At 39.3% G+C, this 12,024-nt stretch overlaps 1 protein-coding gene across 1 annotated transcript; it reads left to right on the top strand.

Annotated features, from left to right (window-relative positions):
* The first annotated feature begins 219 nt into the window (after nt 1-219).
* Nucleotides 220-3,557, top strand: LOC147515531 (uncharacterized). Its single transcript, XM_086588270.1, has 4 exons — nt 220-234; nt 284-324; nt 1,234-2,862; nt 2,970-3,557. The coding sequence occupies exons 3-4, from the start codon at nt 1,236-1,238 to the stop codon at nt 3,425-3,427; spliced, it is 2,085 nt and encodes a 694-aa protein (XP_086444396.1). The 5' UTR covers nt 220-234; nt 284-324; nt 1,234-1,235; the 3' UTR covers nt 3,428-3,557.
* Nucleotides 3,558-12,024: the final 8,467 nt, after the last annotated feature.

Consider the following 12,024-nt stretch of genomic DNA (forward strand, 5'->3'; position numbering starts at 1 on the left):
GTTTTTTTGAATAAAACGCGTTTAAAACCCGTTAAATTGCCAAGGCGTCTTGTATACGTTTTGAACCCGAGTTTTTCAAAATATCGCGTTTAAAACGTTTGAAACGCGATTTAAACGTAAAAACCGTATATATCGCGAGATTTTGAAAAGACCGCGTTTTAAACTTTCTTCTCTTTGGTTTTGTGACTTTTGTGTTTTGTTCAGAAACAAAAACAAAAAAAAAAACCCCGAGAAGGCAAGAAGGCGAGAACTTTACACAAAAAAAAAAACCCGAGAAGAGCTCCTTCACCAGTTTCACCACCAGCACCAAGTCACCAACTCAAGGTTAGCTCTCTCTCTCTGCTTGCTTTCGGTTGCTCTGGCTCACTTTGAAAATCTATACCGTGTCTTAATTTTTATTTTATTTTTAAAAATCTTTTTGGTAAGAACCGAAAGTCACGAAAAGCTCACTAGATTCGATGCTATATCGTGCTTCTTTTTTTTTTTTTCTTTTTCATTTTTTGGTATGAAATGAGGAAGTAAGCTCACTAGATTCCTGATTCCATATCGTGACTTGGACAATCATGTATTCATGTTATCCGTGTTTTTGTAAAGTCCACATATAAAGAGTGATTTGAAGAAGATTGAGTGATTGAGTGACTTTCTTGGACTCGATCTTTTGTAAAGTCCACATATAAAGAGTGATTCAAAGCGTATTTTTGAACAAATTTGAAGAAGATTGAGTGATTGAGTGACTTTACATGTTATCCGTGTTACCGGTGATTGAGTAAAGTCCACATGTTATCCGTGTTTCAATCACCCCACAGGGACACCCCCTCCTTTTTTCAGTATAAGATTTTTGAACAAGACTTCCCGGTTCCTACGAAAAATGTGTTCACATGGTTTCTTCCTTCTTTGGAGTCATGGGGGCATGGGGTTGTGAGGAACCGAGAGTCGAAATGCCTTGAGGGTTGAATTGTTGAAAGGGTGCGTCACGACTGTGAAGTTAGAGCAACCTGCGAAAATTAATGTATATCATATTTTAAATTTTTAATATTAGCAACCACATATAAAGATCGATCTTTAGTAATCATAGTATCATACCAGTGTTTTTGTTAAATATTTTACACATGGAGTCATCAGTCTCCTCAGTTCCTAATCTCTATCTCTCATGAATTGCAATAATTGTTGTTGTTGTTATAGAACTACAGTTTCAAATTTGCAATCTTTTGATTCTTTTCTATGTATTTGTAGATATGCCAAGGGTTAGAGATCCATTATGGGAGTATGTTGAGTTAACAGCACAAAAGAAGAACAAATGCAGATTTTGTCAAGTTGAGATATCTGGGGGAATAAGTAGGCTGAAGTATCACTGGGCGAAAATGATTGGGCATGATGTTAGTCCTTGCACTGCTGTGACTGATGAAGTGATGGAGTTGGCACTCAATGCCGTAACCGAAATAGAAGACAGGCCTCGTGTTAACAAGAAAGCTAGAGGGAGTAACTCCAAAGAAGGAAACACATCGTCAAGCTTCAATTTCGGGTCTCAACAATCGGTTTATAGGGCATCAGGACAGTCAAGCACCGTTTCCCACCAACCAAAGGTTTTGGAACTACTGAAAAAGAAGGAAAAGGAGGTTGCTGATTCTATGGGAGTAAAATTTCTTGTTGCAAACAACCTTGCATTTAATATTTTAAGATCACACGAATTAAGACAGTGGTGCCTAGCTATTGGGAAGTATGGTGAGGGGTATGTGCCTCCTGGCAGTGAAACTGCGCGGACCAAGATTCTAGGTTCATTGAAGGATGAAGCAACAATGTATGTGAAAAGTGTCCAAGAGTCATGGGAAGATACGGGTTGCACATTGATGTCAGATGGTTGGACAGATGCTAGAAGAAGGCACCATGTTAACTTGTTAGCTAGTAGCCCAAGTGGAATCGTGTTCTTGAAGTCCGAGGTTGTCAAAGAAAAACAGACGGGAGAATATCTCGCTAACTTCATAATGAGCACCATGGAAGAAATTGGTTCACATAATGTGGTTCAAGTTGTTACAGATAACGCAAGCAATTATGGTTCAGCTGGGTTTATTATTCAATCCCGTTACCCGCATGTTTTCAAGACTTCATGTGCAGCACACTGCATAGACTTGATTTTAGAGGATATTGATAAGCTTCCTTCTGTAATGCCAATCATGAAAAGTGCAAGAGAACTTGTTACTTTCTTATACAGGTCACCTGCCATTTTGGAAACAATGAGAAAGTTTACAGACAATCGTGATTTGAAAAAGCCGGGAGCAACTAGATTTGCTAGCCAATTTCTTTGCTTACAATCTGTATTGAAAGAAAAAGAACCTTTGAGATTCTTGGTAAGCTCAAATGATTGGCAAGCTCATAAGAGGACAAAAGAGGATGATGCTAAAGCACTTGTTGAGGTAATACAATCTGATGCTTTTTGGATTAAAGGCAATGAAGTGGTTGCAATTGTTGAGCCTATTGTGAAACTACTTAGGATGGTTGATGGAGATGAGTGTACATTGGGATACATATATGAGGGCGTTATTAGAGTCAAGGAGTCGATAAAGGCGATTCTCAATAATGATAAAGATAAGTATGACCCGTATTTGGCAATCATTGAAAGGAAACGAATTCAACGCCTTCATAGCCCCATTCATGCAGTGGCTGCGTATCTCAATCCTAAGTTTTACTATGAAAAGATTGTTAAGATGGACAGCGAAATTAGAGATGGTATGAGTAAGGTGAGACAAAAATTACTTACAAGTGAAGAGAGGAAAACCTTCACTGGAGAGATAAATTTTTATCATGCAAGACATTCAAAGATTTTCACCCCAATGGCAGTTGATGCTCTATCAAACACTCATCCTCGTACGTAAAATTATTTCATTATTAATTTGTTTCTTCTTAGTAACTATTAGATGTTGATTACATTTATCTATTTGATTGTTACATTAATATTTGTACATGCTTTCTAGGCTTATGGTGGGATATATATGGTGGTGATCTTCCGGTCACGCGTAAGATTGCTATGAGGCTTCTTAGTCAAACATGCAGTGCATCAGCTTGCGAGAGGAATTGGAGTGCCTTTAGTGCCGCACAAACCAAAAGGAGAATTAGATTAGAGCCAAAAAGATTGCATGATTTGGTTTATGTTAGGATGAATCTCCATATGCAGAAGACTAGTGCGAAAAAGACGGAAGATAATCTAAAACCGATTCAACTAGATGAGGTTATAGCTTTTCCAGATGACCCGACTCCTGTAGTTGGAAATGATGTGGAGAATATTGTTGATGGTAGTGATATATCTGATGATGAGGAAGATGTAGATGTCGAGGATGGTGGTAATGGTGGTAATGAGGCTCCTGTTGAAGCAGACACAAATAATGAAAATGCGGATGATGAAGAATTTCATCGTTTGATGAATCGTATTTGAATGAGATAGTTTTGCATTTTGGCTGGTCTCTCCGTTTGTTTTGCTTGCTTTTCCTATGTCGGTATGACTGTATGAGATAGTTTTTCTTGTTTTATGGTTGGAAAACTTATAAACTGTTTCTTCTATTTCTTATACTCGTAGTTCGTGGCTTTGTCTTTGCTTTTTATGATAACTGTTTTTCTATGGTTACCATTTGTCTTCTTTGGGGCTCTACTCTATCATTCTTTGTGGTGTGTTGATTTTGGGGTGTTATTATTCCTTGAATTTGTTTTGGTGAATCAGGCTATGTTTTAAATTTTGGGGTGTTAATGTGTTATTAGTTTACTTATTAGCCCAACATATGCAGGGAGTCGAGGGGACTAGTTGTGTTAGAATTTAGAAATGTCTTTGCCAGTCCGCAATTGATGTTGTCGTCGAGAAAAAGAGGCATAAGACTTGCTTATAGGTGTGTGGTGCGTGGCTCTCGTGCAAAACTGGTGAGCGTCTTTGTTTCGTGCAAAATCTGCAAGTAGTACTAAATTGTGCAACAAATGAGTAAAGATACTGAAGCAGAGTAAGTAAATGTATTGATATCTGAGGGCTCGACCCAATAGATCGAGATAGTTGAAAATATGAGATGTCCGTTTTCAAATGCAGCTCATGCCAAAGGCTAAACATATATTTGTGTAGGCTCAAGTCTATCAATCTATCAAGATAAATCCATCTTAAATATTGACTTAAACAGATGTCCCATAGTGGTATATTAAAATGGTATTAAACGAGTAAGCCTACTTGCAATTCCAAAACCTATTGGCATTTGGCAGACACTAATTCTCCAAAAGCATGTCCCCCATCTCTATCTACACTGTAATATCCATATTACAAATCCTATATTGCATTAACTTTAGTAGCAAACACATTGTCTCGAAATACCACCAGATTAGCAGTCATCTTTTAATGATAGACATAAGCTAATGTAATTAAGGCGATAAGATGAATACCTCATGAAAGCGGACTTGATCGGCAAAGGCAATGTAAAATCAATCTCCTTACCTATAGTATTTTTTTTATCGTTTCTTACCGTTTCTTTTACGTTTTATACGTATTATACGTTTTAAACCCGTTTTATTGTTTTAAACCCGTTTTTTATGCCCTACGTCTTTTTACGCTTTTTTTTCCGTTTTTTTGCCGAGACGTTCCGTTTAAAACACGAACTAAGTATTTTTCAAATACACCGTTTTAAACCCGTACCGTACTTGGTGACAATGATTAATAGTGAACCTAACGCCCCTTGGAGACAAAATCCCAACTTCGGTTGGCGGAATAACCAAAACGTCACACCTCAAGGGTACAATCATCAATATGTTTATAACGCAGAGCTTTAACCAAGCTCCACTACGACAAGGATTGTGGTCGAGGGGTAATTTTAATAATTATAACAACCAAGTGCAACCTCGACAAGGTCAAGCACAAGGTCAAGGTAATTATAATAATTATAATACTAATAGAGGTATCGTTCCGGTAAATAATAACTACCAAAATCCACCCATAAATAATTCACGGGAAATAGTTCCAGTCACACCACCCGTGACCACTACACCCACACAACCGGATCGTCTTGACACCTTTATACAAGTGAGCCAAAAACTTTTCCAAACCATGGCTCAATCCAACCAACAGCTTCTACAATCCGTAAATAATTTAACCCAACAGTTGGCTCAAGATAAAGCCCAACCCAAAGGTGTGTTTCCAGGTAACGTAATACCTAATCCTAAAACAACAAACACAGCCTTTGAGGTCACCGATAATACTAGTAATGAATATGAAAATGTAGGTGAGATAAATGCCATCACCACTCTCCGTTCTGGCAGAGTGGTTGATAACAAAGTAACTATGCCTATAGTTACCCCACCAGTAGCCCCCTACACTGCTATTTTACTAGATACGAAATAGAAACTGAAGAGCTACTACCGTAGAGGTACCGGTTACAACACAACCTAAGAAACGAAAGCCACGGTTAAACATCCGGTGATACCATTGCTAAATATAGAGCCGAAACCACCGTTTCCACAAAAATTAGCCATGTTAACTAGAGATACAAATTACGAGGAGATTAGGGACGTTTTCAAGAATCTAACTATAAACCTTCCTTTCCTCGAAGCTATAAAAAAGCTACCACACCATGCTAAGTTTCTTAAGGAATTGTGTACTACTAGGCGTAAGACAAATATACCAAAAGACGCCTTTTTAACAGAACAATTCCCAACCTTATCTGAACATAATGGAATTGTTAAGTACAAGGACCACGGTAGCCCCATCGCATACAATGCACCTTAGGAGATTCCTATACGACGACGCGTTATTAGACACGGGGGCTAGTGTTAACTTACTCCCATTTTATTTGTATAGACAAATAGGTCTAGACAGAATGCAACCCACTAAAATGGCGTTGCAATTAGTCGATCGGTCTATTAAGTACCCTAAGGGTTTAGTCGAAAATGTCTTTGGTAAAAGTTCAGGATTTCTACTATCCGGCTGATTTTGTAGTCCTCGATCTAAGTCGCTAACGACTCTGTCGATCATTTTAGGGCGTCCTTTTCCGGCAACCGCCAATGCGCTCATTAATTGCCGTGATGGTTCAATGTCCATGTCTTTTGGCCATCTTGCTGTTGAAGTCAATGTTTTAAAACAAGGACACAGTTACCCGATTCGCCTATGGATGGAGAGGTTAGCATGATCGAGCTTTGCTCAAGATTATTTCAACAACACGTTCCACGATAGTCATATGCCCAAAATTCTTTCCTTTGGAAAGTCGGACTCAACACTTTCATTCCTACACTAGTCGATACACATACTATTGATGAGGACGGGATAGATGACTTTCTCAAAGATGTAGAGGACTACCATAGTAATGTGGATATGACCAATCTAGATGAGGAATTCGATGAGTTTTTTCGAGTAGGTGAAAATTCACCCTATCAAGAACTAACTTGCACAACATCCACCTCGACTCCCCTCCTTCCACCCTTTCAAAGGAATCTCGAGTTTGCACTCGATCCTTTTGTTTCTCCTGTGCTTTATAATTTTTTAAATCCTCCTAGCAAACAGATAATTCAGAAGGACAAACTATTTGACACCTTCCTTTTCAGAATTGAGTTCGGTGCTAAAACCACATCCTCATTGTGTACAAGCTGTCTTTCTACAACTTATCCATATCCACCATATTCTCCACACCCATTCACTTTTCCACACTTATTTACTAGAACACCCACTCATTCAAAAATTAAAAAGAAGGTGCATGATAGGTTACACAATAGGGTAATCCGACTTCCCTTTCATTCCACATGGCTGCGTCGTAGGAAATCTTGGTGCTTGATTGTGTTTGGATATGTTTTCTGTGATATTTATATATGGAATGATCCACAACTATTTCGGTTGTTGATATATGATCAACTACATGTTCATACATATGTTTTAGATAAAGTCTCGAAAGTATCGACTATAAGCGACTCAATTTTACGTGTTTGGTGCACTTCCTTTCACTTTAATATATTGGTGAGTGCACCATTAAGGTAACCGGGCCCTCCCTATCGAGTGTGTGGCTGTAAGTACCGGATCCTAAGTCCACGGTTCACATAGTTCACGTTTTCCACTCTTGCATGTTTTCTCGGATTTTTGAGTCATGTTTCTCTATGGTGTGAATTATGTCTTTATTGCTTATTGTTTTTCCTTCTAAAAATAAAATAGAAAAAAATGAAAATAAAAATAAACATAGTAATCTAGGAAGTCTCGGGAATCTGACTTTAAAAGACCCACTGCTAAAAACAAATTTTCTAAGCTTCGTGGTAAAAAAAAAAAAAAATTTGTTTGGGGGGTGGGGTGTTCGTGTTTCCGTACTAAAATGTTTTATGTCCTATTAGAGTTGCTTAGGCCGTTTGATTGTATTAAGATTCGGATTGACATAATCTATTAATTTAGATTTCATTCGTTCGCATAACTTACGTCATGCACGCACTTAGAGGCGTTTTCCACTATCTCGTATGTCATTCGAAGTTGGAATAGAGTGTTTTATGGATCATTGGATAGGAAATTCTCTCCTGATCATTTCCATATCTCATTCGCAAAAATCGGACATGTAACGAAGCGGGAATTTTGATTTGAAATTCGCGAAAAAATCGAAAAAAATCAAAAATTTCGATTTTGGGCTTGGGCCCAACCCGCGCCAACCCGCGCCCACCCGCGCCCATGGAGAGCGCGCTCGCGCTCTTACATTCTCACGAACAGTTCATCGTTATTTTTCATCTTCCACCGCCATTAACACCAAGCTTAAAGCTTAAACCTAAAACAAAAATCAAAATAAAAAGAAAACTAAAAACAACCCACGCCAAAAATCAAATCCCAACCCCAATCGACTTCAAACACCAATCAAAACAAACTCCACCAATTTAACCCAAGAAAAACCACGAAAAAAAATCAAAAATTGGTCTTTGCGCCACCACCACTCCACCACCACCACTGTTCTTTCGGTCGGTCCGGTTAAACCACCACCACCACATCTTATTTAAGCCCCCACTCCATTCCAAAAACAAGATGGCTCAACAACGCCGAATTATACCGGAGCAAGTTTTCATCTTTGCCGACCATTTTCGTGCCGTTTTTACGGTGACGAAATGGCTAGTAGAGACTGGAATAGTCTCGGTACCGACCGAAGCCTTCTACCATGAAGACTTGGTCCGACGGTTCTACAACACCAGGGAGTTGGAGGGGAGTAGGATTTTTGTGATGGTAAGGAAGAAGAGAAGGGAGTTGACTATCGGGTTGTTGGCTGAGATTCTAGGCATTCCGCCTAGAATCCATCCGATGTCACTCTACGGGAAACCCCGGTTTGACGGGGGTGGAGCCATTGATGGCGTTCGCATCATCAATGGGAGCTACAATACAAACTCCCATTGTGTTCGAGGGCATCCCTCGGGACCAACCCGGTGGCTCTGACCCGGTGGATTGGTCGGAATGTCCTAGGGAATGACAAGGTCAGCGACATCGGTCTGACCTGCCTCCACGTACTATGGGTACTCCAGGAGCAGAAGTACGATTTCTGTATCCTGGAGTTTTTGCTGAGCATGATTAGGGGGGTCGGAAGGTCTTTGGCACCTCTCCCTGTGCTTATTACTAAGATCATGCTGAAGATGAAAGAAACTCCGGCATCTGAGAGGATTTACATTACCCTGCACCGTAACCCGCGCATCTATAGGGAGTGTGTCCAACAAGTCTGGGAATTGCCCGAGGATAGGGAACAGGAGGAGGTAGAGGAGGCCGGTGAGGATGATTCGGAGGAGGATGAGGAGGATGGGACTTGCTTTGATCACGGATGCCTTCGGAGGTGTTGGTCTGATCTTCGGCGCATGGCTATGCTTCATAGGGGCATGCGTTCACTCAACACTCTCTGTGCAGACCTCCGAACTCGACAGGCGACCATTCATCACAACTTCGAGCTCCGCACCCAGAGGGAGGATGAGAGATGGGGTGTGGCGAGGGCTGAGATGGAAATGGAAGCGCCCGGTTTAGAGTGGATATGCTAAGCGCTTCCCACCTCATACAGACTCGCCTCGAGGACACAATTTACGAGACATGGCGTCGTCGACGAAGGACGACTAGCTCTTTGGACCTTCGGAGCCCAGGGAGCCACCACTAGAGATCGCGTGCCCTCGGCCACCGCGGGCGAGGTGTTTAGAGAGGATGAGGAGTGATAGTCGTAGTTATTTTTTTGTTTTATAAGTTGTTGTTTTATCTATTTTTGTTGTTTTATTGTAATGTAATTTTTATTCTCGTAATTTGAATTTTGTAAGTGAAAGGACCTCCGAATGAAAATTATAATATAAGGGGTTATTTTCAGTATGTGTGCTTGTTTCATATTGATCCCACCTTCCCAACTTGTTTGGGGGTGGTTTTATCATTTCAAGCTGTATTTTTATCAAACCCTAGTGTTAGAATTTCTTTGCGGAGTAAAGGTGAAAATATGGAGTTTAGGCATATCTATGATTGAGAATCATTGTAGGATGAAATCTAGATTAAATAGGTACATTCAATCATAAAATCCAAATAAGAGATACTGGGTTTGAATTAGAATCCCGGGATATGAGTTGTTTCCGTTTTCGAGTTTGGAAATTTTAGGATTTTCGAAACTGCCGTAATTAGTTTTGGCAACTTTCCGATCCATTCTAGCAACTTTAAACCTATATAAACTTGATACAATCTATCCTCACAACTCACACTACACCTAAACTCCATCACTCACCCTTCACACCCGCGATTCCCCGTTTCGTCTCCATTTTCACAAAATCTGCAACGGGGCGCCGCTGCCTAGTTGGCCTTTCCTACACTGTCGTCGAAAAATTTGCTCAGAAGGCCAGCAAGTCAAGTCAGCGACCAGCTAAGTTCTTGGAATTCAAAATACAAAAGCTGGCGCCAGCGCTGACTTCTCGACCAGAAAAATTCCGTTTTTTAGCGTTGTGCCGGTCGTTTTGCAACTATTCGAGCGTAGTTTTGAGATGACATCTCCCATAATAATACCGGAACAGTCTTTGAAGATTTGTTCCAAAGCACTACTTACGGTGCTTGGTTTCGCAAAGGTGATCACATCGTTGGTCGGGAACCTCTTATGGTAAGACCGGCTAAACTTTATTCTCCAAAGGCACTTGCATCTTATTTTTATAATAACTGCATTTCTTTCTTTGAGAGACCGGATGGAGAACAAGTGTTCTCCATCACCATTGACGATGAACCAATGGAAATTACTAGGTTCTTGCTAGCATTTGTTCTTGGACTTGCTATGCCCATTTGAGATACAAGACCCATGGTGCTATTGGGTCGATAATATGCATGTCTATACTTATGAGTCTTTGCACGAGGCTTATGGGGCAGGCATTTTTCCGTATTGAGGACCAAAGGGACTATAACGCGTTGCCCTTGGTAGCCTTGTCCATGAACATAGGAACTGTTATGTTTTGGATTATGCTAAACATTTTAGGGAATGGCGTTTTTCTTACGTGAATGGCGCCACTTGCAGCGTTTTTCCTTGCTTTAGCCAATGGGCCGGTTCTATGACCTTCCAGGACTTTGATGTCTAGTTTAGCACGAGCCCATACCATGAGGCATAAGTACCTTCTTATGCCATTTCTAATTTCGCGTATTATGCTATGTTTCTTTTTCCTGTTTTTTGTACACGCGTTTCGCGGATTGGATTAAAGGTAGACACGGTGCGACCCACCAATAGTATTATTCGATCTTTCCGTGCAATGACTTGGCATGGGTGGCGGATACAACTTCACCAGGTTGCACCTACACCCCATCGGACCAAGTGGCACTTAATAGGTTAGCAACCATAGATGATAAATGGCGTGAAGCCCGGCAAATTATCATAGCATGGCAGATCGCGAAGGAACCTCACTTCTTTATAGAAGTAGAGGATGGCCGAATAACAACGGAGTGGAGGTAAGTTTTAGTTCGTTAGTGTGCGCTTATGTCCCAAGCAATTTAATTATGTTAACCCCATAATGGGTGGAACTCTTATAGAGTTCGCGTCGGTTTTTATTTCCTATATTAGATGCGTTCTAACCTTATTTTGCAGATGTTTACGAATTTCACGCGCCAATGGTATTTTTCCTACCCTCTTTATTTACAATGCTTTGAGGACAAAGCATGCTTTTGTTGGGGGCATAGAAACACGTGTAATTAAGACATCTGCTAGGATATAAATATATAATATGCATTTGGTTTTCTAGTTAAAAATTTCAAAAATTTAAAAATATAAATAAATAAGTTATGCTATACACTTAAGAATATTGGTATTGTTTCTTTCTCCATGCTTTTAACAATCTAGAAGTCTCACATAGTCATTTGTTGCATCGAAATAATAATTGTTAGGAACTTAGGTTAATATGTAGGTAATAATCTTTGCATCTATCTATAAATATATTACATGAGTATCTATGATTGTTTGGCGATAAGTTTGAAATCTAGGCTAGAGTACTTATTCTACAAATCCTGTGAGAATATAGCCTAAAGCCTTATATGAGTAAAACAATTGAGAAATGACACAAGGGAGAAGTAAAATCCGGATTGAGAAATCACACGTCCACTTGCTTGATCACTAAACCATATCCTAAAAGCGAGAATTTAGGCCCTTTTTGGATCGATATAGCCAGAAATTCAAACCTATGAATTATTTTCCGCTAGTAAGCCCTTTGAGCCTTTCATTAGCCCCTTCCATAAACCACAATTCCTTTACCCTGTTACAAAAACAAAAACAAAATAAAATATATATATATATATATATATATATATATATATATATATATATATATATATATATATATATATATATATATATATATATATATATATAATAAATCAACCTACCCAATTAAGATAAGTCCGAAAATAGAATGAAAGTGAAGAAAGAAAAGAAGAAAAAACACGTGTAAACAAAAAATTAGTTAGTTGTTTTCGAAAAAAAAAAAGAAAAAGAAAAGAAGTTTCCATCCAAGAAAAAAAAAAAAAAAAAAATAAAATAAAAACTCCAAAAATAGAATAAAAAGGGAGTCAAAAGCAAAAAAAAA

This window comes from Coptis chinensis, chromosome 2 (assembly GCF_015680905.1).
Source record: "Coptis chinensis isolate HL-2020 chromosome 2, ASM1568090v1, whole genome shotgun sequence".
Classification (NCBI taxonomy): domain Eukaryota; kingdom Viridiplantae; phylum Streptophyta; class Magnoliopsida; order Ranunculales; family Ranunculaceae; genus Coptis; species Coptis chinensis.

Coding starts and splice junctions, on each gene's coding strand:
- LOC147515531 (XM_086588270.1), top strand. CDS start 1,236: ATGCCAAGGGTTAGAGATCCATTATGGGAGTATGTTGAGTTAACAGCA. Junction 2,863..2,969: donor TCTATCAAACACTCATCCTC/GTACGTAAAATT, acceptor CATGCTTTCTAG/GCTTATGGTGGGATATATAT.